This window comes from Apus apus, chromosome 18 (assembly GCF_020740795.1).
Source record: "Apus apus isolate bApuApu2 chromosome 18, bApuApu2.pri.cur, whole genome shotgun sequence".
NCBI lineage: Eukaryota > Metazoa > Chordata > Aves > Apodiformes > Apodidae > Apus > Apus apus.
In genome coordinates this window covers 11,689,938-11,713,938 of record NC_067299.1, presented here as the reverse complement: position 1 = coordinate 11,713,938, position 24,001 = coordinate 11,689,938, and the positions used below count along the sequence as shown (strand labels likewise).

The window sequence follows — 24,001 nt, the reverse complement described above, 5'->3', positions numbered from 1 at the left end:
TGCAGTGCTTTGCATTTTGTATCTCACCCTATCCCTGCCCCGGTAGGCCCCACACCACAGGTATTCCCACGCCCCATACCCGTGCCAGGGATATCCCCTTCTTCCCCTGCCCCACAGCCAGGACTACCCCCTCCTACCCCACAGCCCTACCTGAAGTTACCCCATTGACCCACAGCCCTGCATGGTGTACACCCCTGCCCCACAGTCCTTCCTGCTGAGTTCCCTGTGTCCCACACCCTGCATGTGATTCTCCCCTTGCCCCACACACCTACCTGTGGTATCCCCTTGCCCCTAAACCCACCTCACAACCTTGTCTGGGCTGCCCCCCTGCCCCACAGCCCTGCCTGGAGTACCCCAAGCCCCGCAGCCCCTCCAGCCATGTGTGTCTGTGCAGCTGTGGGTGTATTGGCACACCGTGGGGTGTGCGTGTGCACTCGTACTGCCATCATGTGCCTGTTTGCCTCTGTCTGTCTGTCTCTCTGTCTCCCTGCACGTGCAGCTGTGTGTCAGGATATCCCTGCCGGCAGAGGGGGTGTGATTTTGTGCATGTCTGTGTGCTTCTGCACACATCTGCACCCTGGAGCCCTGCCTGAGATGTGTGCTGCCAGAACCTTTGCCAGGAGATCTTGGGGGCCCTAGGCCAGCCCAGACCCTGCTCTGTTTTGGGGGGCCCTGTACTCACCACCAACCAGTGCTGGCAGCACTGGCACCATGGACACTCTAAGGTGCTCCCGAGGGCTGGGACCCCCAGTACCCCCCAGCAAAAAGGGCACAAGGCCCTGGGGTGCTGCTTGCATGGCTCTCCCCTCAGCAGCACATACAGGGTCACCTCTGGGTACCCACACAGCCACCGGTCTTGGGCAGCTGTGGGGGTGCCCTTGGCAGGGTGATCAGGGTACAGTGGGGTGACAGAAGCCCAGACACAGGGTATTTTTGGTGTGTCATGTGTTGGCAGAGGCTAACCTGACTGAATATTGGGCATCACAGGGTGTCAGAGGTCAGACACAGGGGTGACAAGGAGGGCAGAGGCCAACCCAGATGGGAACAGGGTGCTGGGGTGACATGGAGTGACAACAGCTGACCGAGTCAGATTTGGGGTGTTGGGGTGCTGTGGGATGGTAGAGGCTGACCCCACTGGCTATATGGCTTCAGAGCGCTGCAGGGCAGCCGAAGCTGACCCAGCCATATATAGGCTTTCAGGGCACTATGGGGGATCTGAAGCTGCCCCCTCGCTGTGGGGTGTCAAGACCTGTGGGGTATAGCTGGGCAGACATGGAGTTCCCCTCATGGTAGACCTTGGGTGGCCGAGCAGGGAGGGCCCCCTCCCCAGCACTCCCTGCCAGCATCCCACCACACTCTCGAGTAGTTAATGAGCTGTAGGGGAGATTTTGGCGCAGACAGGGAACAGGCAGGAGCAAGCCCGTGTTCAGCAGGGGATGGTGACCACATTCCTGGGGGCCTGGGGGGCTGGAAATGCTGGCACCAACACCAGCATGTGAGACTGGGGAGACAAGTGATGGGGGACAAACATGTGCCCCACAGCCATGGGGTTGCTGCTGCCAGGTCTGAGTGTGGCTGAGGGCAGCCTGCTTGCCCCTGCCTTGTTTGGTTTTTTTCACTTTGTTGATGTTGTCAGGGCAGTTACATGCATTATCTGCTTCCTTCAAGGCCAAAATATTTCAGCAGGATGAGTAATGGTCAGGGGATTCCCGCTGGCGCTTCCTGCCCAGCTGGGTGGGAGCAGGAAGGAGGGGGTCAAGGCAGGGGGTCTCCCCTACCTGGCCCCCTCCTGCTTCCAACCTGCTGGCAGGGAGCACCCATGGGTCACCTGGGATGGTGGTGCTGAAGCAACAAGCATCACAGCACGACAAAAGGGTTGCACTTTGCACAGTGATGCAAAGGTGCCCGGTGCTCACTGAAACTCAGTGAAACGTGAGCGCTGATAAGACACTCCAGAAACAAACCAAACCCTGACCCCCCAGCTCCTCTAGGGGAGCAATGGTGAAGCTGGGGGGTTTCCAGATCCCCAGCAGGGTTCTGTGGGTCCGAATAAGACGGTGGCCGTGCTTCCCAGCACACATCACCCCTAAGCCAAGGGGATGGCTGTGGCAGGTGGCCTCTCTCCCCCTCCCGCCCTTCTCTGGCAACCGGCGCCATCTCTGCAAACAAAGGGGAGGGTGTGGGACGCAGGTGACGGTGACGGAGGAGTGGAGAGGAGCGTCCAGCAGCGAAACCCCACCCCAGGCAGGCGCTCAAGCTGGCTTAAAAGCGCAGGTGCACCCAGGTGTAAGCTGATCCCCCAAGGGCTGCAAGCAGCGAAGGGTGACGGCGACAGTTTCGGTCCGTAGGCTCTTCTCCGCCATCACTTGGAGCGCAGCAGCAAACCGGCCACCATGTCGATGGGGTTGGAGATCGGTGGAGTAGCCTTGTCGGTGCTGGGTTGGTTATGCAGCATCATCTGTTGCGCGTTGCCCATGTGGAGGGTGACGGCCTTCATCGGCAACAACATCGTGACGGCCCAGATCATCTGGGAAGGGCTGTGGATGAACTGCGTGGTGCAGAGCACAGGGCAGATGCAGTGCAAGGTCTACGACTCCATGCTGGCCCTGCCCCAGGACCTGCAAGCCGCCCGTGCCCTCCTGGTGGTGGCCATTGTCTTGGCCGTCCTAGGCTTAATGGTGGCCATTGTGGGTGCCCAGTGCACCCGCTGCGTGGAAGACGAGAGCACCAAAGCGAAGATCACCATCGTCTCCGGCGTCATCTTCCTCCTCTCCGGCGTCATGAACCTCATTCCTGTCTCCTGGTCGGCTAACACCATCATCCGGGATTTCTACAACCCGCTGGTGATCGAAGCGCAGAAGCGGGAGCTGGGCACCTCGCTCTACGTGGGCTGGGCGGCCTCTGCCCTCCTGCTGCTGGGGGGGGCCCTGCTCTGCTGCTCCTGCCCCCCCAAAGATGACAGGTACCCCACCGGCAAGGTGGCCTACTCTGCCCCACGCTCCGCAGTCACCAGCTACGACAAGAGGAACTATGTCTGAGCGCCCCCCCCGAACCCCCCGACATCCCCCACCCCCACCCCGGGACCCTCATCACCCTCCCCCCGCGGGGCCCGGGGCCAGCGGCAGCGGGCGGGGGGGTGCGAAGGGGGGCCGGGGCCGACCGCGGGGTTAGGGCCGGGCTGTGTAAATAGAGACGGTTTCGGTTAAACAAGAGGCGGTTTCGGGTCGGCGGGAGAAGCGGCGGCTGGCTCGCTCCCCCCGCGCCGGCGGGATGACACGGGGACGGTGTCCCCCCCGGTGCCCTCTCGTCGTCGCCGGCCGGACACCGTCAGTCCCTGTTACGCGTGGTCTGTATCGGTTACATTTGTCAATAAACTTGTCCTGTTTTGGTAGCCCGAGTACACTTGGCGGAGGGGCAGGATCCTGCCGGGGGCGGGAGGGGGGTCGGGGCCGCCCCGGGCCGGCGGCTCCAGCTCCGGGGCCAGAGCCCCCCGCGCCAGGGGCCTCTGCGGGGGCGGCCGCCGCCCCCTCCCGTTAGGGGCGGGGACCCGGAGCCGAACGGCGGGAGGCAATGGCGGGAGGCAATGGCAGGCGGCCGCGCTGCCGGCCCGCCCGGTCCAAAGTCCGGCGGCGTCGAGGGGAGCTCGGGGCGCTCCCCTGGCCCCGGAGCAGCGGCCGGGCAAGGCCGCCTCGCTCAAGCCGCTCCCGGCCCGGGGCGGCCCCGCCCGCCGCCGCGCTCCAGCGGACACGGACAAAGGGGACGGAGCCGCTGCCGGGGCGGGGACGGACCCTGCGCTGCCCGCGGGCGGCGGGACCTGGCGGCTTCGCGGCGGCCGCCGCCGGCCCCGAGGGCTCCCGCCCCGGGACGGGGAAAGCGCTGCCCGCGGGGGGCGGTGCGGGCCTGGCCGCGGGCGCGGGCAGGAGGAGCCCCGCGGGCAGGAGCGGGGCGGCCCAGCCCGTCCCGGCTCCCGCAGCAGCGACACCGCGCGGGGCGGGGGGCGGGGCGGGCAGCGCGCGCCAGGCCGGGTGACCTTGCCGAGCGCGCGCCGCCCGCCGCTCCACCCCCCGCCGCCAGGGGGCGCCTGCGGCAGGCAGGGGGGCGGGGCCGCCCGCGCGTCACGTGACGCCCCGTCCCGCCATGGCCGCCGTGCTGCGCCGCCTGCCCCGCGGCCCCGCCGCCCCGCCCGGCAGCGCGCGCTCCGCCGCCACGTAAGGGCCGGGCCGCGCGGGGCGGGGGCGGGAGGGGTCCCGGGGGGAGGGGCGGGGCGGGGCGGGGCCGCTCCCTGGAGGTCGCACGGTTCCCCCACAGGCTGGGCTTGCTGTGGCCCGGCCCCGCCGCCCCGGCAAGGCCGGCCGTGGCCCCGCCCTCCCCACGCTCTCCCCCGCAGCGCGGTGCCGCTGGCCCACGCGGAGGTGGGGGCAGGCGGGGCCCGGCCCCCCCTGGTGCTGCTCCACGGGCTCTTCGGCAGCCGCGGCAACTTCCAGACGGTGGCCAAGGCCCTGGCGCGCCGCGGCGGGGGCAAGGTGAGACCCTCGCTGCGGGGAGAGACGGGGAGGGGGAGGGGGGGGCGCAGTGCCGCGGGAGGGGCTGACCCGCTGCTCCGGCCCAGGTAGGTGCTGACGCTGGACGCCCGGAACCATGGCAGCAGCCCCCACAGCCCGCTGATGACCTACGAAGCTATGAGCCTGGATGTGCAGCACCTCCTGACCCGCCTGGGCATCACCAAGTGCATCCTCCTAGGACACAGCATGGGGGGCAAGACGGCCATGGTGCTGGCCCTGCAGCGGGTGGGCAGCGCAGGGCTCTCGGGGCTGGGGGGCAGCTGGCCCGGGGGGCTGTGGGGAGGGAGGTGACACCTGTGGGTGCTGGCCTTGCCCGCAGTCCCGCAGGAGGTGGCTTTTCTCTGTCAAGGTCTGGGGTGCTGCCTCTCCTGCTTAGCTTCTAAACCAGGCTGTGGAAGCAGGAGTCTCTGGTAGTCCACGCTCTGCCCTGTCCCTCCACGCTCTGCCCTGTCCCTCCACGCTCTGCCCTGTCCCTCCACGCTCTGCCCTGTCCCTCCACGCTCTGCCCTGTCCCTCCACGCTCTGCCCTGTCCCTCCATGCTCTGCCCTGTCCCTCCACATTGATTTCAAGGGAACTGGAGATCTCCCATGCCAAGGCACAAGGAAACAGAAATGCAGGGAAGGGCACATGGAGTCTTTGCTGAGGCAGGAGGGAGCTTGAAGCCTCCAGCAGAGCCCTGTGCCCAGTCCTGCTGGGGAGGTCTTGGCTGGCATCCATCTGCCCCTCTTGTGTCCCCAGCCAGACCTTGTGGAGCGCCTCATCTCTGTAGATATTAGTCCTGTCTTAACCACACCTGTCTCCGAATTCTCTGCCTACATCTCTGCCATGAAGTCTGTGAAGCTCCCGGATGGGCTGTCACGCTCTGCAGCTCGCCAGCTGGCTGACGATCAGCTGCGTCCGGTGGTCCAGGTAGGAAGTCCCACTCCTTGGATAGGGTTTGCACTCCCAACCTGTCCCTGAGACTGGAGCACAGGTCTTCAGAGCCATGGTCCCAGCAGGACTCTTTCCACCCCTGCTGACTCACTGCTGTTGTGGGCAGCTGGAGAACATCACACCAGGGCTGCAGGAGTGATGGGAATGTGACAGCATAGGAGATGGTCAGAACCAGGTGGAGGGGAGGATGCAGGGCACCAGGACATCTTGAGGGCTTGTTGCTCCTTACTGAAGTGTACAATTTCCCTGCCATGTTCCCTTTCTGTGGCAGCTCCCGCAGCTGAGACAGTTCCTCCTCACCAACCTGGTAGAGGTGGAAGGCCGCTATGTCTGGCGAGTGAACCTGGAGGCTATTTCCCACCACTTGGCAGATATCATGAACTTCCCTGCCTTCCACAAGCCGTATCCTGGCCCTGCGCTCTTCTTGGGGGGATCCAACTCACCCTATATCAGGTGGGACTGGAGAGAAGCAGGTTGAAGTCTGTGGTTTGACCCCTTGTGATCTCCTGCAGCTCTCCAGGGTGGGAGGAAGCCCCTGAGATGGGGGTGGTCCTGGAGCAACCTCTGTGCCTCCAGCAGCTGGTGACACCAACACGCTGGAGAGCGAGGGGCAATCTGGGGGCAGCCCTGGGCTTTCCCAGCAGCGAAAGGGACATGGTCAGACCTGGGATCTCCCTCTGCCTGGGGAGGGTGAGGGAAGACGCCTGGATGGACTTCTGACCATGCTTCCCATGGTGTGTTCCCTTGTCCTGCAGCCCCAAAGACTACCCAGAGATCCAGCGCCTCTTCCCCAAGGCGGATGTCCAGTACATTGAAGGTGCAGGCCACATAGTCCATCAGGATAAATTTGAAGAATTCATCACTGCTGTCCTCAATTTCCTGCCACCACCATAGCGCTGGGAACCAGGGTTTCTGCAAAGACGACATGGGACCTGAGAAGTTCCAGGCAGTGACACAGGGCTCTGGGCTTTGTGAGGAGTTTGGCCTGGACTGGCTGCCTGCTGTGCAGTTTGATCCTGCCTGTAGGATCCCACCCCAGGTCTCCTGGAGCTGGAGCAGAGAGGGACCTCTGTCCTGCTGAGCTCTCCTGCCGCCTTGCAGGGACACAGGGTGACACCAGCCCAGGACACTGCCCTTGCTGTGCAGCCTGTCCTGCCTGTGCTGGAGTGCCTCAGACACTCGGAGGGGGCAGGAGAGCCCTGTTGTTTTCCTGCTGCCAGACTACCTGGTTGTGGATCTGGCTGTGACTTTGCAGAACATGCAATAAAGTTGAATACATGCCAAGGCAGAAAGTGCTTTGGATGTGTCCATGGCTGACAGGGAGCATGGTGGTGAGAACAGGGAGGGGGTCCCACTTACCAGTGGGGATGCTGGTGGTAGGTGGCAACTGGGTTGAGCTCAGGACACGTCAAGCTGTGAGAGCAGTGTGTGGTAGACACAGATTTGAGGCTCATTCATGACTCCCAGGGGAATCGCATCCTTCCTTCAGCTCAGAGGCAGGACTGGGGAGTGGGCCAAGCTGCCTCCTAACGCAGGAGATGCTGCCAGCCTGCAAGAGGGAGGCATGGAAGTCTCCCTGGGGTGTGGCTGCCTTGCCTGCCCTGAAGGTGAGCAACTCCTGCCCCATAAGCTCCTGCCCAATTTCTCACCTCCTGTATTCTCACAGTGTCCCCAAGAAGCAATGTCACAGCAGCCCCTGCCAGCCATAACCACCACCCACCCAGGGCAGGCTACCAGCAGAGGAGTGGTGCCATCTGCTGTGAAAATCCCTTTATTAGACAATGGGTAAAGGCAGAGATGGGGCAGAAGTGGCTCGGGGGGTGACGGATCGTCTCTGTCACAACTGGGGACAAGGTCTGTCTGGGGACAGTTGACAGACACTAACCAGCTGTGCATTTGATGCTGCAGAGACATGTGTCTCTGCTACTCCCTGGGAAGTTTGCTCAGTTTGGGGTCATCTGGAGGCTGCAAAAGGAAGAGAGAAGAGAATAACAAGCCCTGTGCTTCTGTAGAGCTGTTCTTGGCTTTTCCTCTGACATGACATGAAGAAGCACATCTTTCTTGAGCTTTAACTTTCTGCTGTGTTACCCTAAAATTCAAACACATTTTCTGCCCACATATTCTTTTTTCACCTGTGAAGAACATTAGAGAAGCTCCTGAGATCCAGGCTCCTGAAAGGAGTTCCTGGAGCCCCTGGCTCTCCTACAGCTAGCTGGGAGGTGGGGATGGAGTCAGGCCACTGCCCAGCCCCAGCTACCAGCACACAAATGCTTTGGATCTCTTCTCTGAGCCACAAGCTCTGGAGCCCAGGAGTGGTGGGGAATTTCTCCCTCCTCCTCCTTGCTGGATGCAGGGATTGGGGCACAGATAAAAAGCTGCTGCAGAGGTGTGAGGAGAAGAGACTCACTGTGGGTAGATCAGTGGCCTGGCAAAAAGTAGAACTTCCTGAGCATTGTAGTCCATTCTTGTGATGGCAACTGCTGAGGGAATTTGTCAAAGGAATATTGGACCTGCGAGGAGAGAGAGTGTGAGGAGAAATGAGAGCAGCTCTGTTCCTAGCCTGGGAAGAGTGCAGGGAGCCAGGAGACATCTCAAGGGCCATCCCCAAGCATGTGTCTGCTGGCACAAGGGCCACAGGCTGTGCCAAGACATCAGGCTCTTGCATGACCATGTGGCAGGGTGCTGATATCTCCAGAGACCCAGCTGACTTCCCAGGCCATACCAGACCCCTTTTTGACAGAGCCTGCTCCAGAAGGGCCTACCCTGGCCAAAGCTCTGTTCCCAGCAGAATTTCTGACCATTGGCCGGCTGCATCTGCTGACACCTACACTTACCTACAAAGTCTCACCTTTCAGAAGAGTTCCTGTAAGCTGCTGGTACAGGCGTGGTTTTGCTCTATCAGGCTCCGGATGAAAAGGGAGCCTGTTACTGGGTGTCTCCAGGACACAGTATATGGGGAGACAGAAGATGACAAGTCTGATTTCACTGATGTCCCTCACTGTAACAGTGATTAATGCTGGGTGCTACAGCAGGAGACTGGGGCACCTTTTCCAAGATCACTGGCCTGTCCAACCCACAGCACTGGAAAAGGACAAGGCATCCCAGACAAATAGAAATTATATTTTTTTCAAGCCTCTCTGCTCTTCCATGGTCCCAGCCATGCCGGCTGGCATAGTCTGGAGCCATCTGTGAGCCAGCAGAAGACAAGTTCCCCCAGCCAGCCACTGCAGTGAGATAAACTGGCTGGAGAAGGAGTGCAGGCAGCGCCAGTGGGGAAGGGGTAAGGGAAGGCAGCCAGGCAGGGGCACAAAGCTCTGGCCCTGGTGCCAGAGGGATCTGGCTTGGTGTCCTGGAACAGCCTTATACTCTGGCATCAGGGGACACTGCCTCCTCCAGAGGCTGTGCTGGAGTGACACCCAAGCAGTCACAAGATGGAAGGACACTCGGGGACCAGCCCCAAGCAGGAGGAGGTGTGGAGGAGACCCATAGGGAGTCCTGTCACCCTCACCTGCCCTCGGACAGGGCAACCATCCCTAGGAATGGCTTACCAGGTGTGGAGGAATGTAAAGTGGAAAAATCACTCTCCAGGTGGACTTCACGGACTGCATCATCTTCCAGCCCTGCAGAGATGCTATCAGTCAAGCTTGGAGTGGACCTGTCAGACTCTTCGGAGTTGCTCACCATCACAGACCCTGTATTGCCTAGGGAGGCAGGGCCAGCCATCAGTGATGATGGGGTGTCCTGTCCCCACCCTGTGGTTGGGGCTCACGTGACCTGGGAGAGCCTGGCTTGCTCACTCACCCTGCAGGCACCTTGTCCCAGGGACTCTCCTTCACGGCAGGCCTGGGAAATGACCACTTTGGGTTTGCCCAGCAGTGCCTGGCAGTGCTTGTTGTTGAATTTCTCATAGATGGTGTTGAGGGAAAGGATGTCTGAGGTCTTGCTTCTGCTCTTGGTCCCACGGAGCCCAGCCCTGACTCCATTAGACATGAAGACTAGGAAGGTGCTGTCAGAGGTGCGGTGCTCTTTGCGATCTGCAGATTCCTCCATGACCGTAGCCATCCCCTATAAACCAGCACAAGGAAGGGACATCAGCCACCTGTGACCAACAGTGTGAAGATCCAGTCACTAGCTCTGGCCAGGAGCCACTGCCACAGGAGACAGAGATGACCCTGTGCTGCCTGAGCCTGCATCAGCAGTGCACGCGAAGGCCTCTGCACCACTCCTGAGGCTGGTAGCAGCTGCTTTGTGCAGTCCTTTGGCCAGCAGGTCATCCAGCAGCCCAGAGATGACTGGTGTGCTCACTGCTGCACGAAGGCTGTCCGAACGTTCAGGAGCAGCTTGTCTGCAGGGCAGCCCTGTCAGTGCCACGAGCCTCCACGCCACGGCTCCTGCTGCCCCACTGCTTGGTCTGGATGCTTCCTCTTCCCCATCACCTCTCCAGGGTGCTGCTCCCTTCCCTGTCACCCCTCTAGCTGCTCTTTCTTACCCATTGCCTCCCCTGGGTGCTGCCATGTTCCCTGTTGCTGCCTTCCCCCAAGCTGCTGATCCCTCCTCCCACAGCCACCTGGCTTCTCCTGCTCCCCCACTGCCCACCCAGGCTGCTGCTCCCTCCCTCATTGCCTAGGCCGGGGCTTCCCCTGCCATGGCCCACCTCCTAGGGAACATATTTGGAAAAAGTAGGGCGGCAATTACTCAGGAATAGCATCCCCGGCCCCAGCCTGCCGTGCTGCGTCATGTCCCCGCTACTCAAGCTGGCCATGGTGAGAAGAACTTGGGTGAACCTGGGTAAGTCCCACCACCGAGCCCCAGCACTGCTGGTCACACTCACCTGCCATCACCCCTCAGTCCCCAGCCTGCCGAAGAACTACAAGGTCTTACTCTTCTGCGAAGGGAAAACGAAAGCGTTCATCCCAACTTCGTTTCCTGTGCTCCGGGGATGCTGCCGTTGTCCTGCCCGCGAGCCCCCGCAGGCCGCTGCAGCCCAGCACCCACAGGCGAGCCCACCCGCTGCTGGGCCAGAGCCCCTGTGCCCTTGACAGCCACACTCATTTCCTCCTGGGGGTGCTCAGCACACCCTCGAGATACTGGGGCACCAGGAACGTGTGTAACTGGCCCCACCGCTGCAGCACCCAGCACCCACAGGGTGAGGAGGCTCCCAGCCCTCCTGCAGCTCTCAGAAACAGGCACAGGGCAGCTCCGCTTGCAGCCCCAGGGGCAGGCAGAGGTGGCTGTTCTGTGCCAGGGACCAACATCCTCTTTGTCCATACACCCCCAAAACCCACCCTCAAAACCTCCAGACCTGTCTGGAGCCGAGCTTGGCTCATCCCTTCCTTGCACTGTGCCGTCCAGGAGCTGGCAGGGAGACCCGTCCTGGGGCAGCTGCACCCTCATCCACCCCAGGGTCATTCGTCCCACAGCGCAGCCCTCCTGAAACGTAACATCTGTAAGAGAGCCCGAGGCTGCTCCGTAACTGTATCAGCAGGGCTGCTGTGCAGGGTGAGACCCGGGTGGGAGCGGCAGAAGAAACGCAGTAACGGGGAAACCGATGGACAAGCGGTGGGGAAGAGTGACACCAGCCCTCTGGGAGCAGAGCGCGGCGGAGCAGGACAGGAAAACGGGGAAACCTAAAGGTCTTTTAACCACCCCGAAGGTTTCCACAGGCCCACACCGACCCTGTGACGAGACCCTCGCGCCATCCTGCCCTGACCAGGGCTCCGCGCTGTGAGGTGCCCGGGGCCCCGGCGCGGGGGGCGCTGCCCGCCGAGGAGGGCGGGGCGGTGCGGAGCGGTGCGGGGCGGGGCGGTGCCGTGGGGGGCGGGGCGGGGCGGTGCCGTGCCGGGCGGGGCGGGGCGGTGCCGTGCCGGGCGGGGCGGGGCGGGTCCCTCGCTGCCGAGCGGCCCGGGGGGCGGGGCCGGCTCTGCCCTCAGGCCGCGGCTGCGTCTTCGGGCCGCCCCCCCCGGCCCCGGGGCCGCGCGCGCAGGCGGGGCAGTGGGACGGCCCGGCCCCGCCCTGCCCGGGGCTGATCCGGCCGCCGATTGGCTGCGAGCGGGACGCGCTGTGATTTCTCATTGGGCGCCGGGCGCCGGGTCCCGCCCCGCGCGCCGCGCCCGGTCACGGGATGGGCCCGCGGGAGGAGAAGGGCGGGGCCTGGCGGGCCGTGGCGCGGGGCGGGGACGCGTTCACCTCGCTGATTGGCCGGCAGGGCTGGCGCTGCCGGGCGCTGATTGGCTGCTGCGAGCGGGCCGGGGGGCGGGGCAGGGCGGGGAGCTGCACGCGGTAGAGGCGGGAGCGGCGCGGCCGGAGCCAGGTGAGACCCCGGCGGGCGCTGGGCCGGGTCCCTGCCCGAGCCCCTCAGCCTTCCCCGGGCTTTTCCTGGCCGGGCCCCCCTGCTCCTCGCCGTCGCCCGGTGAGCGGGGCCCGCCCGCGAGGGGCGGCTGCCGGCCCGGTGGCGGCAGCGCTGAGGCGGCGCTGACGGGCCCGCGGCCCCGAGGTGTGGCCGGTCCACATGAAGAGGAGACATGGGGCTCCCGCCGGGTGGGGCTCGAGATGGAGGCTGCCCATCCGCTGCGGGCCCTCGTGCTCGCTCCGGCGGCGCTGCGGGGCCTCCGCCCCGCCGTGCCGGGAGTGGCGGCCCTTCAGCTCCGCGGCGGCGAGCGGCGCCCGGCGGCGTGAGCCGTGCGCGTCGTCCGGACACCTGGGCCCTGGAGCAGAGGCTCCGGGCCCGGCTGGGTCCACCCTCCGGCCGCGGGACGAGATCTTCCCCCCAGCTTCCACGGCCAAGGGCCGCCCCGGCCGCCCACCCGGCAGGAGCCGCGGAGATCCCACCCCTGTGCCACCGGCTGCGGTGGCGACGGGGGCTGGATGTTCTGCCAGGGACCCCTCTCTCCTGCATCCCGCCTGGGGAAGCTGGCTCGGCGCTCTGTTTTGGAGGAGGTGCCTCCTCGCCTTGGGCTGCAGCCGCCGGAGGTTTCTGTAGCTGGTGGCCTTTAGCATTTATTTTAAAAAAATCTCAGATAACTGTTGTAAACACAGGTTTCCTTAAGGCATTTGATACAATGCTTTTGCGTTTTCCAGATTAATTAAGTGAAGGGGGGATAAGCTCAAAGTAACCCATAAGGGACTCCCAGGGGGTTACAGGAACAATCTCATAAGGATCTGGCTGCAGATTTTGTCAATGACCTGAAGAAAGTTTGCAGCTGAAGGCTGATGGAGTACACAAGGAGCCTGGAGTGCTGAGCAGAAAATAAGAGATGAGGATCGATACAGTGGTCTAATTAGTTAGGCACTGTGCTTTTGGTGAGGCCATGCACCTTTATTACCAGAGAAAGCAAACTGCTCTGGAGCACATAGTCCGTTACACCAGCAGGGAAACAAGGGAGGAAGGAATGAGGCCTGTCCCAAGAAGCAGTAGGTTTTCCTGGGTTTGTGAACATGGAGCAGGGCTGGAGAGGGACAGGAGGAGGTGGTCTTGGATACCTGGCTGTGAAGAAGGAGGAGAGGGTGTGTCAGCTCAGCTCTCACAGGTATCAGTGCCCAGGTTTGGTGCCTGGTGTGAGGGCAGGTGGAAAGCTGGGCAGAGTTCAGAGACTGTGTGTGAGAGTGGGAGGAAAGGTGAAAAAAAACTGCTGTGTGGTGATGGGAAGTCCATCTCCTTCATCCAATGAGAAGGTTTGGTCAGTCTATATACTTGTGGAGGACAGAATTTGGACTGTGGGAATTCAGAAGGGCCAGTGGTGGTATTGACTGTGCATGGAAACCAAAGCATATATTTTTAAGTGATAGGGATTCGAGCATGAGTACAGACTTCCCAAAGTCAGAGATTACTTTGTATTTGCTAGCAACTTTTACATGAATCCTCTGATTTTTAAATAAAACCTTTGGCAAGTAATGACCTCATTAATGTTTACAAATATGTAAAGGGCAAGTATCAGGAGGATGGAGCCAGGCTCTTTTCGGTGATGTCTAATGGTAGAACAAGGTGCAGTGGGTGCAAGGTGGAGCACATTTGGTTCCATGTCAACATGAGGAAAACCTTTTTCACTCTGAGGGTTACAGAGCACTGGAGTGGGCTGCCCAGAGAGGTCGTGGAGTCTCCTTCTCTGGAGACATTCCAAACCTGCCTGGACATGTTCTGTGTGACCTACTCTAGGGGATCCTGCTCTTACAGGGGTGTTGGACTCAATGATCTTTGAGGTCCCTTCCAACCCCTAACATTCTGTGATTCTGTGAAGTATTGCAGCTTGGCTAACAGCCTGGGAAATTTTGTGGTCTGCTGTTTTAGGGAGTTTATAAGGTGGCTCTAATGTCTTTCAGGGTGTTCGCTGGAAGATGAATATCTCAGTAAACAAACTGTGATGGAAGACTGGGAAATAAATGTAGAAGTTTCACTTGCAGTTATTAATTTCTAGGAACATCTGGCTCCCCTTTGCCTTTGCTGTGCACAGGAATCTGTTTACACTGGCAGTGACAGTTATTTGATTTTTCTGAGAGAGCCTGAACTAGGAGATTTCTTCAAATGTATCATTGCTGTTGGTTTTGTGGCAATGTCTTTCTAGCCCTTCTGTCTGGTCAACGGGGTCACTTAGTCAACTGTCAGATTTGTCTGTAGCAAGCTGGAAGGAAAAAAACCCCAAATTTAAGGGAAGCTTTAGGGCTCAATCTTACCAGGATATGGAGGCTGTGGAGAAGGCCACTGGGGCAGCTTTGTGGTTATATCGATATGCCAAAACGTGCACAGGCTCGCTTTTGTTTTTTGTACACATGGAGCTTTCAAAGTCGCCCTTGTCCTGGCTGTGGCAAGAGTAAAGGGGTGATGAGTGCAGTCATTTCCCCTACTGGAACTGGGATTGTTTAGTTTGAAGAAGAGGAGGCTGAGGGGAGACCTCATTGTTCTCTCCAACTACCTGAAAGGAGGTTGTAGGAAGGTAGGAGCTAAATAATGACAGAATGAGAGGAAATGGTCTGAAGTTGCACCAGGGGAAGTTTAGACTGGATATTAGAAAGAATTTCTTTATCCAAAGAGTGGTTGGACACTGGAACAGCTGCCCAGGGAGGTGGTGGAGTCACCATCCCTGGAAGTGTTTCAAAGAAATGTAGGTATAGTGCTGAGGAACAGGATTTAAGCACTGAGCGGGTAGATGAGGTTATGGTTGGTGGATTTAGGTTATGGCTGGACTTGATGATCTTCAAGGTCCTTTCTAACCAGGATGATTCTGTGATTCCTGATGACCTCAGTCTCCTGAGCTTTGTTCACCTGAAGCCAAGCATCAGATCTGGATGGCTCTTGTTTGCCCAGCTTGGGAGGTGCTGGGCCTCCTCCTCCAAGAGACACTGCTTTAAGCTATGCTTTTTGAGACAGAGCTGTTCCTACTTCCTATTTTGTATTGTCAGCTCATCTTTAGAGGCTGCTGTCATCTGAGAGAGACAGTTGTTCTCAGAAGTTGATAAGTGAAAAAATAAAGAAGCTACAGGGAAAATGAGATTTATTTTTTTTTCTGAACTGCATGTGTGTTTGCATTAAAAGCAACTGTGCAGTTGCGTTGGAAATGACCGAGTATTGTTTTACACGAAAATCAAGCAGTATAATCTAATCCAGATTATTTTTATCAGGGAGAAAGGCGACAGGAGAATACAGCACCAAACTGTGCTGTATACTTGTGCGTCATACTCAACTTCCCAGGACAGGAATGATGCCCCAGGAATTAATAACTAGCAAGCAATTATGAAAGTTCATACCTTTCTCTTCCATCCTTGCTTGCATGCCTCCAAGACTGCTCCATCCAGCCACAGTTTTCTGCTTGTAGGCATTTCTGTATTTCACTGTGGGCTTTTATCATGAGACTTCTCTGTCACTGCTTATAGGAAAAGGTCAGCATTTGCAGAACTAAACCAGAGCCCTTTTTAGATAGTGATGAAGAGGACTATTAAAAAAATTACTTTGCTCTTAGCAAATTAGCGTAGCAGATTAATCCCTGGTCGTAATCCTTGGTATTTTCTTCAGGGGGATTCTAGTGCTTTTATGGAATGGAAGAATTTTGTCCAGGTGCTATGAGTCTTCTCCTTGCTGATATAAGTGATTCTCTTCTGTTCCATCCTAGCAGTCCTCCAAGACTGTGGAATTACTCGTGCTTTGCACAGCCCAAAAGGATAGGATTTCCCTTAGGATTGATCAGATGATTAGTTTATAAATAGTAAATGCCTGTTCAGGCCTACTATCGGGTGTGTTGTTTGGTTGCTGTCTTGTTCTCTGTTTTGCAACAAGTACAACTGCATCCACACTTTGCAGCCCAGAACCAAATCCAAGGAAACTGGGTGTACTTTCCATCAGAGATGATGAATTCCTGGGAGGAAGGAAGCTGCCATGGTGTGAGGTGTTTCAGCTTTGCAGGCAGAACTTGAGGCATTGGGATTGATTTGAAAGGCTGTGGCAGCAGTAATGGTCTCCTGTGTGCACCCAGGTGGTGCCTGAGGCCTTGCCTGCTCGGAAAGATTAGTCCTTTCAACTGGGAATGTGAGCTGAAATGGAACTGAAATGCATTAAGTGGTTAAATCCTGTTTGAAACAAGCCTGTTTTCCTGCCAGAGAGCATGTGCTGCTACCAGGGAGCTTCTCTCCAAGCCTGAGCTCCTTTGGGGCACACATCGCTCCACTGTATCTGCTGACTCTTTCCCTCCAGCTTCATTTATCTCTGCTTTGGTCAGTCTGATGCCTGCTGAGAGGGTTTGATGTGTGTGGAGGTTCAGAATCCTTCAGACACAGCTCGGGGACAGCTCTCCAGCAGTGTTTATCTGCTGCCTTCTTCATCCTGAGGTTTTGCCCTGGAGCTTCTGTTCACTGTTGTACCAGCCTCTGAGCTGGAGGAGCTCCTTCCCTTCCCCAGGGTGCTGCGCTTTGCTGGGGATGGAATCCTGGGAATAGTTTTGAATGGGATTTGTTTTGCAGTGTCTTTCTCCAGACCAGGGAAATCTGTGTATGGCAGATTGGAAAGCAGTGTCTTGCCTTCCCTAGGGGAGTTCACATTAACAGGAGGGAGCAACAACACAACTAAACAGGTGGTTCTTGCTCTTAGCAGCGGTAATGACTTTGTTGTTACTTTTCATTTTGACTTTGTTGCTCTTCTTTCGTTGAGAGATGGCCTCAAATTTCTTTTAAGGAGGGAGAAGCCTGACCAGGGCCTGTCCCAAGAGAGGAGAGTTACGTATCTGTATATTCTGTTTCAACACATATTGAGTTACTGGCCTGAGAAGCTTCCTTTTTTATTGTGTGTATTTGTAGGTGCCTTATTGCTTTTAGTCGCTGATTTCAAGCGATTTCCTTCTCTTGTTGCTCATATAGTTTATCTTCTCAGTGGAGCATTTGCTTAGCAGCATGTTTGAAACAGCCAACATGCAGTGCTAAAATCCTATAAAGGCTGGCTGTCCTGAGTGTGCACAACAGTTTTGCTTTTGCCAATATTTGTTTTCCTGGGGAAAAGACACACGGTACTGTCTTTTGCAAAGGTGCAGATCTGGATGTGGAGGAAGGGCACAGCATTGGTGGGAGGGATGGTGACGAGGACTGAGATCTACCTGAGCCTTGGGAATGGTGTTTGCTGAGAGTGGAACTGTTTTGATAGCAGAGTGGAAACTTTATGTTGGGCACCTCTGCCCAAGACCCAGCAAGAAGCCAAGGTGACTTTTAATGAGGTTGCTGACCTCTGCAGCTCCACCCTCTTTGGAGGAGTCTGTCCTGGCAGCAGAGACATAGGTAGGCACAGCTCACAATTTATCTGCTCGGAGGGCAAAGTCTTGTATCTGAACTTAAGCCCACATTCATGGCAGGGTGTTCTCTAGAGCTCAGCTTGCTTGTGTTTCATGGCCTAGACAGCTCTGACTGAAAAGCAGAGTCGTTTCTTTTCCAGCCTGACCAGTTCTTCATTGCAAAATGAAATTGTGGAGTTGTTCTCTCTGGCAGAACGTGCTTGGACATGGTATTGCTTGTGAGTGACAGCTTTATGGTAAGGAGCCTAAAAGTGTTTCTACTTTACAGTCAGTCCAATTGCTTAGACTCTGCCAGTCTTTCTCTGGTGGTCTCTGTTGAAACTGAGGACTGCTCCAAGGAAGGGACACAGTTTGCATTGTTCTTTCTGGAAACTTTAGAGCATTTTGTTGTTTTATTTCATTCTAGAAACTTTTTGAAGGAGCCAGCTTTCTCTGAGTGGCTAAGTGTCTTGTGGCAATCCAGCATAAATCTCTTAAGTTATATCTCTTATTTCAACTGTACTGCCTGGATTTACAATAGGTTTTTTGTTTAAAATCTTTCAAAGCAATCAGTGGAAGTGTCCATTATTGCTGGAGCATGCCTGGCATGTAGCTCTTGGTCTCAACCGTGCTCAGCGTGACAGACCCAGGTGGAAAACTGTCTTATTATTTTTATGTGAACGAGAGAAGCCGTTGTCCTGTCTTGGTTATGATGCAGCTATGCCCAGTTCTGAGAACGTCTCACCAAGGGTACTCAGGGAGAGTGTGGCTGCCAGCCCAGAGCTCGGGTTGGTGCCTGTGCTTCCTGCAGCACTTGTCTGCTGGTGCCATCTCGCAGCATTGTCACCCCATGGGCTCCCTGTGACCTGGGGTGTTCAGAGGTAGGTTTAGGATGTAAGACGCCCTGGAGTCGTTGCTTCTCATCCCAGTCAGCATTGTTTGGGCTTGTACTTGCTTCTGCTTTCTGGCCAGACTGCACAGCCCCCTTCCTGCTTCCCACCAGGTCAGGGCTGCAGCTGCCCCAGTGCCAAAGGCACTTCTGCCTTCCATCCCTAATGGTTGACTGAATTTTCCAAAGGCTAAAATGTTCTATTCTTGCTAAAGATTTTGGAGCAAACCAAAAAGGCCATACTGCCCTGTAGGTCAGACCTAGGTAAGTGGAAGTGAACCTTTTTCAGGCATAGAATGAATCACAGAATAGTGAAGGTTGGAAGGGACCTTAAAGGTCATCAGGTTCCAACCTCCCTGCTATGAGTAGGGACACCTCTCACTAGCCCAGGCTGCACAAAGCCTCATCCAACCTGGCCTTGAGCACCTCCAGGGAGGGGACATCAACACCTTCCCTGGATGCGGCTCATGAGCATGAGGCTCAGGAAAGCTGAAGTCAGATGTGAAATAGAGCAACCTGTATGTCATGGGACAGAAAGCCTTGCTTGGATGGGGGAAGTACAGCTCTAATGTATTTGGGGTAGGTGGTGGGCAGATGTACAGTGAAGTGGGATGTGGTAATCTCCTCTGGAAGCAGTAGAGCATTTTTAAAGATGCTTTATGTAGCACTGAGGATGCTGTGTCCACTGTATGTTACCCATGACCTGGGGGTGTTAAATTTTCCCTCTGTCTGGGCTGAAGTACAGTTCATGTCTTGGAGTCCTGTTGCCAACTTCCCTGCGCTCTTGAAAAGGTCTGGGTCCTTGTAAGCCTCTCAGTCCCTCACCAGTATAACAAGGGGTGTGACTCCAGGCTTTGTCACAGCCTGATGTTTTTGTCTTCTGTATGTGGGAGTTAATTTCCTTTGATGTTATAGTTCAGTGGTGCTTTTTTTTTTTTTTTTTTTTCTTTCCTTTTAAAGCTGAGGTTCTTGTGACTTGGGGAACTGCTGCTGCGTTCTGCTGGGATGAGTCTCTGTGTCCCTGTCAGCTGTGCTGCTGGGCAGACATTTCCCTACAGTCCCAATGAGTTAGATAGCATAATGGCTGGGATCCCTGCAGGGTCATTAACTTTGTCTCATTTTTCTGGGGTATCAGCTTTTCTTTCTGTGTAGTAGAATCCTTTGCATCTAGACAACGTGCCTGGTTCTTCTCAGTCCTCTGCAAACATCTCTCTCACCTGCACGATGCTGTTCATTGTCTGCCTGGTATGGAGGGGAGATCTTCTGCTTCTAGAAAGTGCTAGTGTTTGATATTTCTCTGTCAGGAGAGCTACTGGCTTGTGTTTTTCATATCCATACTCTCTACAAGCAGCTGACAAGACACAACTACTCCAGGAAAGGGAAGCTTCCAGTGCGCCCTGTTTCTGTGCACTTTCTCCACAACCTGATGCTATCCAAAGGCCATGGATATGTGTGCAAACCCAGCAAGTAGCTGTGGATGTAGAAGGGATGGGTCTAAGCAAACAGAAATCTCATCTTACTTGCAGCAAGGCACCTCCATCTGTGGACTACTTTCCACAAGGCTCTGCAAGCTGCCTTTTTCCATTTTGCAGGAAGAGGAAATAAAACTGTGTCCAGGGACAGAGCTGAGGTCAGCGAGGTCTTGTGGCAAAGATGTAGCCTAACTGAGCTGTTAACCCAAGGGATTGTGAGTTTTGGTACTGATGTAAACTGTGGCACTGCTAGGCTTGGGCTGGCACTAGAGCTTGTGCAGTACAGTGTCTTTATAATTAATTTGATTACTATGTATCACCCCTGGGATAACCCAGTGCTGTGTATCCTTTCTGTTCCTGCTCCAGCTCCCACACTGCCGCTCTGCTCAGGGCCTAGTTGTCTCTAACTCAGGCAGGTGAAAAAGTGTATTGGGGTCTGAATATCTGTTACTGATATACAATGGGCTTTCCTGTTTGGATTTAGCTGCCTTTGGGAAGAGAAAGTACCTTCGTTTCAAAGGAGAAGTGCTTGTTTGAGCTGTAAAGTCCCTGTTTCCTGGGGGGGGTTTTTGAACCTGCAGTGTGTCATCCTGGTGCTGGCTGTAACAAAGGGCACATGACAGCAAGAATACACAACCTTTACACTGAAAGTCCTGTGGTAAGGGAAGGGAAGGGGCTGTGCTGGGAGACTACTAGGTGTTGGAGATAAGAGCAGAGATCCCTGAGGGACCTTAGAGCAAGTCCCAGACTTTCCCTGTAGCTTTGGCAGATTGCACCGGTTTATAAGGCAGTGTCAAGTGCTCCTCTGCCTGGAGTGGAAGCAGCACCTTAAGCAAAGTTGTTGCTGCAGCAGTTTTGCTCTCATCCTTCTGCTAATGTTGTCCTGAGGGCTGTGACAGCTTCATTGTTGTTCCTCAGCTGGGTAGCAGTGATCCTTGTGAGCATCTGCAGTGCTTGATGAGAAAAACGAGTGAGAGCTTTGGGTAGGGAGATAGTTTAAAATTTAAGGAAAAGATTAATTCTGCCCGGGTGACCCCTGTGGAAGACGCTAAGACATTGTCTCTGAGTTCCTGTATAATATTGTGATACTGTGAATAACCAGGGTGCCAATCCTAGAAGCTCAGATGCTTTCTTTTTGTAGCACAGCAGTGGTGGCACGAAGAACTGTGTTGAAGAGGAGCTGTTGTGCTTGCTGAAGGTGAGGGATGAGACTTGGTACAGGAAGTGATAATTAATGTAGTTGCCTCAGGCTGAGATTTGAAGATGGGCTTAGAGAGGAGCTGGGCCTGATCTAATGACTAATAAATGACCAGAAGAAAGGAATAAACCCATGTGTTTCTGTCTGAAGAATTGGTAGTGTCCTTCCTTGTACCTGTGTGACCACTGACCGCTTCTGTTAACAGAGCCAGCAGTTACCCTAGTTAGTGGGTGATCCCAGCTGGTTATAGAGCAGCCTGGGGTCCTATTGCAGGCAAGCTGCAGAGGGAATGCTGTGTGCAGCAGGCAGCACGCGCTGGCACTGCCTGGATGCAGATCTACCCAGGGAGAGAATGCCAGGGCTGGTCCTTGCCCGCAAGCAACTCATACTTGTCACTCCTGTCCTTTGCACTTCCTTGGACTGGCACAAGGTAATTTCTTACCTTCTTTGGTCTTTGCCCTTTCTGTAATTTTAAAAGGTAGTTGTTTTGTCTGCTAGCTCTGCTCTCTGGGGAGTGTCACCCCTCCTGGCATGCCAGTGGGCAGATGGGTACCTTTCTACTGCCTGTTCTCAGCATTTCCATCACAAAGAGGGTAGCCAAGCACCTTTGGATGCTGGATAAAGTGATCCTAGACAGAGCCTGTTTTGTTCAGCAATGAAAGTAAATGGAGATTATTTTTTTATATAAAACTGTTGAATGCAGAGGTTCTGTGCAGATCTTCTAACTGCCTCATTCGGAAACAATGTGCAGAGCTTTCATTGCCATTGCTAAGTGAGGCAAAAGAGGAAGCAGAAGTGTTTTTGTCCTATAAAGTGGACTAACAGTTTTGTCTTACTGTAAAAGACAGACTTGATGAAATGTGAAACTCCCTCTCTCCTTGCCTTCCTGCATCTTTTAATTTTCAAAAGGTGTTTCTACTAGAGGAATTTCCAGAAGCATGAGAGAAAGTGTCCTGCCTGTCTCCAGAAAAAGCTCCAGATAAATTAAAAGACCAGAGGCTCCAGTTTAACCTTCCTACACCAGAGATTTTGGAGGCTTGGGATCAGAAAGGGAAATTATTAAAGGCCAGGTTAGGTGTTGCTTGGTATTGGGAGGAAGCAGTGTGATACCACCCCTAGAAAATGCCTCATGAGGTGCAGGCTTCAGAGTTCATTGCCATACATGCCCAGTTGGGAAGAGCAGCAGTGAAACACGAAGCCGTGCAAGGGCTCCTCTCTGCAGTGTCACAGGAAAGGAGGATATCCAGGCTGTGGTCATCATGTACTATCCTGAGAAGCTGCCCACATGCCTGGTGTTCCCATAGGAGCCAATAGCTCTGACCATTGGATAACAGTGCTCAGCAAAAACCAAGACATTTCAAGTTGAACATGTAATTCAAATTGAGCTCTTAACTTACTAATAACTCTCAAGGGTTATCCTCTCATCTTGTTGTCGTCTGTCCTCCTGTAGCTTGATGGTAGAAACCCTGAGCAGGTGTTTGGCACTCCGCTGTAGAGCTGTTCTTCCTGTGGAAGGTGGAGTTGTGTATTTAATTTGATAATGGTGCAACTGCTGTGAGTTTTAGAGAGGAACTGGGTGTCCACCAAGAACAGGGAGGAGTGTTGAGCAGGTGTGTGTATTCCCAGCCATGTTTCAAGTGGTTGGATGTTGCAGTCAGTGCTGCAGACCCTGGCACAGGATCCTCCTTGTCAGTGTGGCTGATCATGGGGAGGCTGCTGGGGAAACTGGGCTTGGTTTGGGTGAGTCAAGAGAAGAAATCTTGATGCTCTCTTGTCCTGTCACACCTGCCTAGTTTTGTTGTAGCTTTTTTTAGGTACATGTTTATGCAGGTAACAAAAAAGGAGTTCATTTTCTTTCTGTGGACGAAAGGAGGAAGCAGATTCTGCTAAAAATGTTGTCTGTGAATGATGATGGCACGTGGGCTGTGGCCTGGGGTCTGCCTCTGGTCAGCAGTACATGCAGAACAAGCCCAAAGGTTTCAGCACAGAGGAGGCACAGCTAGAGCTGAAGTGTGGCCAGCTCAGGGCTGTCAAGCCCAGTAGCATTGCAGGACCATTATAGGGCATCTGATCACCTGGAATCACAGCAATATTTTCTTCTTTCAGACACTGTTTCTGTTGAACTCCAGGGTGGATTCAGACACTTGCAGGCCAGTTTAGTGTAGTGCCAGTTTGGATGCCAAAGGTATCCTGCCTGGCTTCCAGCTGACCTCACCAAGGAGTGCAATTCCCTCATCTGTCCTGTCCTCTGGCTGCAGGCAGATGCCTGAGAAAACTTAGGACTTACAAAATAATACTGAATGTGTTTTATGCACCTGTATAAACAAATAATAGTTATATTTGTAATAGCAACTGGGCTGAAGTTGTGTTGCTGCTGCTTAGTTGAAATTATTTTCAAGGACACTTGACCAGAAGAAGAATATTGCACCTGGGTGCTTCAGAAAGGTGCGAGCTTGGCTGGGAAAGTTGGGGCAGGATGGAGAGGGGCAGTGGCAAACTCCAGGACTTACTCTTTTGATTCCTGAGCCTTCAGGTGCACTCGGGTCATGTATTTCAGTCTTTTTTCTGTAGTCACAAAGACTGCCTTTCAAAGAAAACTGTGGCTGTCTAAGACTTCACAACTTGACAGAATTGAAAGCATGAATTTTTCCAATGCAAAAGGAGAAATGAGTGTTTGCACAGAGACCAGTTTAGACAGCACTTCTCCAGCCTGGGGACTTGGGATGTGACCTCAGTAGAGTAGGCACCATTTCCTTGAAGCCTTGAAGCAAGCAAGCCATTTCCTTGCTGGCTTCCTTCCTGAGACTGAGTTAAAATCTGCACATGGTGCTGTGTGGAGAGAGGTAACTGGGCTGGCAGTGGCCTGGTCAGAGTGAGCCTGGCACCCACACGTCTCTTTGGGGCTGCAGGCAGAGGACCAGGAGCAGGCAGGAGCCTGGATTGCAGCTGAGATGGGTCCATCTGCACTGCTTTGGGTAGGGACCAGGCAATTGTTTGTACTTGAATAAAGGCTTAATTGTGATTTGAACTGTCCCAACCGCATTTTTAAAGAAAAGCAAACAAAACGGGAACAACAGGCTGGAGTGGGAGCTTTGGGAATGTTTGCCAAAACTGTGCTTCCTCTCTCTCTCAGTCTGGTGGTTATGAAGTTCAGCTTGGAGCCTTGGCTTTGAGTCTCTTCTCTGCTGGCTCATGATTAAAAGCC

General features: G+C 55.4%; 4 protein-coding genes across 7 annotated transcripts in view; 3 read left to right on the top strand and 1 right to left on the bottom strand.

The window, feature by feature from the left end:
• The first annotated feature begins 2,213 nt into the window (after positions 1 to 2,213).
• On the top strand, positions 2,214 to 3,391 carry CLDN3 (claudin 3). The gene has a single exon (XM_051635941.1). The coding sequence runs from the start codon at positions 2,394 to 2,396 to the stop codon at positions 3,036 to 3,038; it is 645 nt and encodes a 214-aa protein (XP_051491901.1). The 5' UTR covers positions 2,214 to 2,393; the 3' UTR covers positions 3,039 to 3,391.
• A 709-nt stretch (positions 3,392 to 4,100) lies between these two features.
• Positions 4,101 to 6,788, top strand: ABHD11 (abhydrolase domain containing 11). Of its 3 annotated transcripts, none has more exons than XM_051635936.1 (6): positions 4,101 to 4,208; positions 4,388 to 4,523; positions 4,614 to 4,787; positions 5,302 to 5,472; positions 5,768 to 5,949; positions 6,252 to 6,788. In XM_051635936.1, exons 1-6 carry the CDS (start codon positions 4,138 to 4,140, stop codon positions 6,388 to 6,390), a joined length of 873 nt encoding a protein of 290 aa, XP_051491896.1. In that variant the 5' UTR covers positions 4,101 to 4,137; the 3' UTR covers positions 6,391 to 6,788. The 3 variants fall into 3 exon arrangements, with proteins under 3 accessions (XP_051491896.1, XP_051491897.1, XP_051491898.1); XM_051635937.1 differs by having other exon boundaries at positions 4,610 to 4,787; positions 5,306 to 5,472; XM_051635938.1 differs by lacking the exon at positions 4,614 to 4,787.
• A 638-nt stretch (positions 6,789 to 7,426) lies between these two features.
• LOC127392240 (caspase-1-like) lies at positions 7,427 to 9,558 on the bottom strand. Its single transcript, XM_051635955.1, is given in 5 exon segments — positions 7,427 to 7,461; positions 7,904 to 8,006; positions 8,345 to 8,472; positions 9,045 to 9,197; positions 9,333 to 9,558. Coding segments are annotated over 4 exon segments (600 nt in total). The 3' UTR covers positions 7,427 to 7,461; positions 7,904 to 7,913.
• Positions 9,559 to 11,775: 2,217 nt separating this feature from the next.
• Positions 11,776 to 24,001, top strand: part of MTMR4 (myotubularin related protein 4) — a 62,556-nt gene continuing 50,330 nt past the window's right edge. Inside the window, exon 1 of one of the 2 annotated variants that reach the window (XM_051635692.1) lies at positions 11,776 to 11,806. The gene's annotated coding sequence lies outside the window, so the exon portion shown is untranslated. Of the gene's footprint in view, positions 11,807 to 17,398; positions 17,495 to 24,001 lie in introns of those variants that run through there. The other variant, XM_051635691.1, reaches the window with a different exon arrangement.

Coding starts and splice junctions, on each gene's coding strand:
- CLDN3 (XM_051635941.1), top strand. CDS start 2,394: ATGTCGATGGGGTTGGAGATCGGTGGAGTAGCCTTGTCGGTGCTGGGT.
- ABHD11 (XM_051635936.1), top strand. CDS start 4,138: ATGGCCGCCGTGCTGCGCCGCCTGCCCCGCGGCCCCGCCGCCCCGCCC. Junction 4,524..4,613: donor CGCGCCGCGGCGGGGGCAAG/GTGAGACCCTCG, acceptor CGGCCCAGGTAG/GTGCTGACGCTGGACGCCCG. Junction 5,473..5,767: donor AGCTGCGTCCGGTGGTCCAG/GTAGGAAGTCCC, acceptor TTTCTGTGGCAG/CTCCCGCAGCTGAGACAGTT.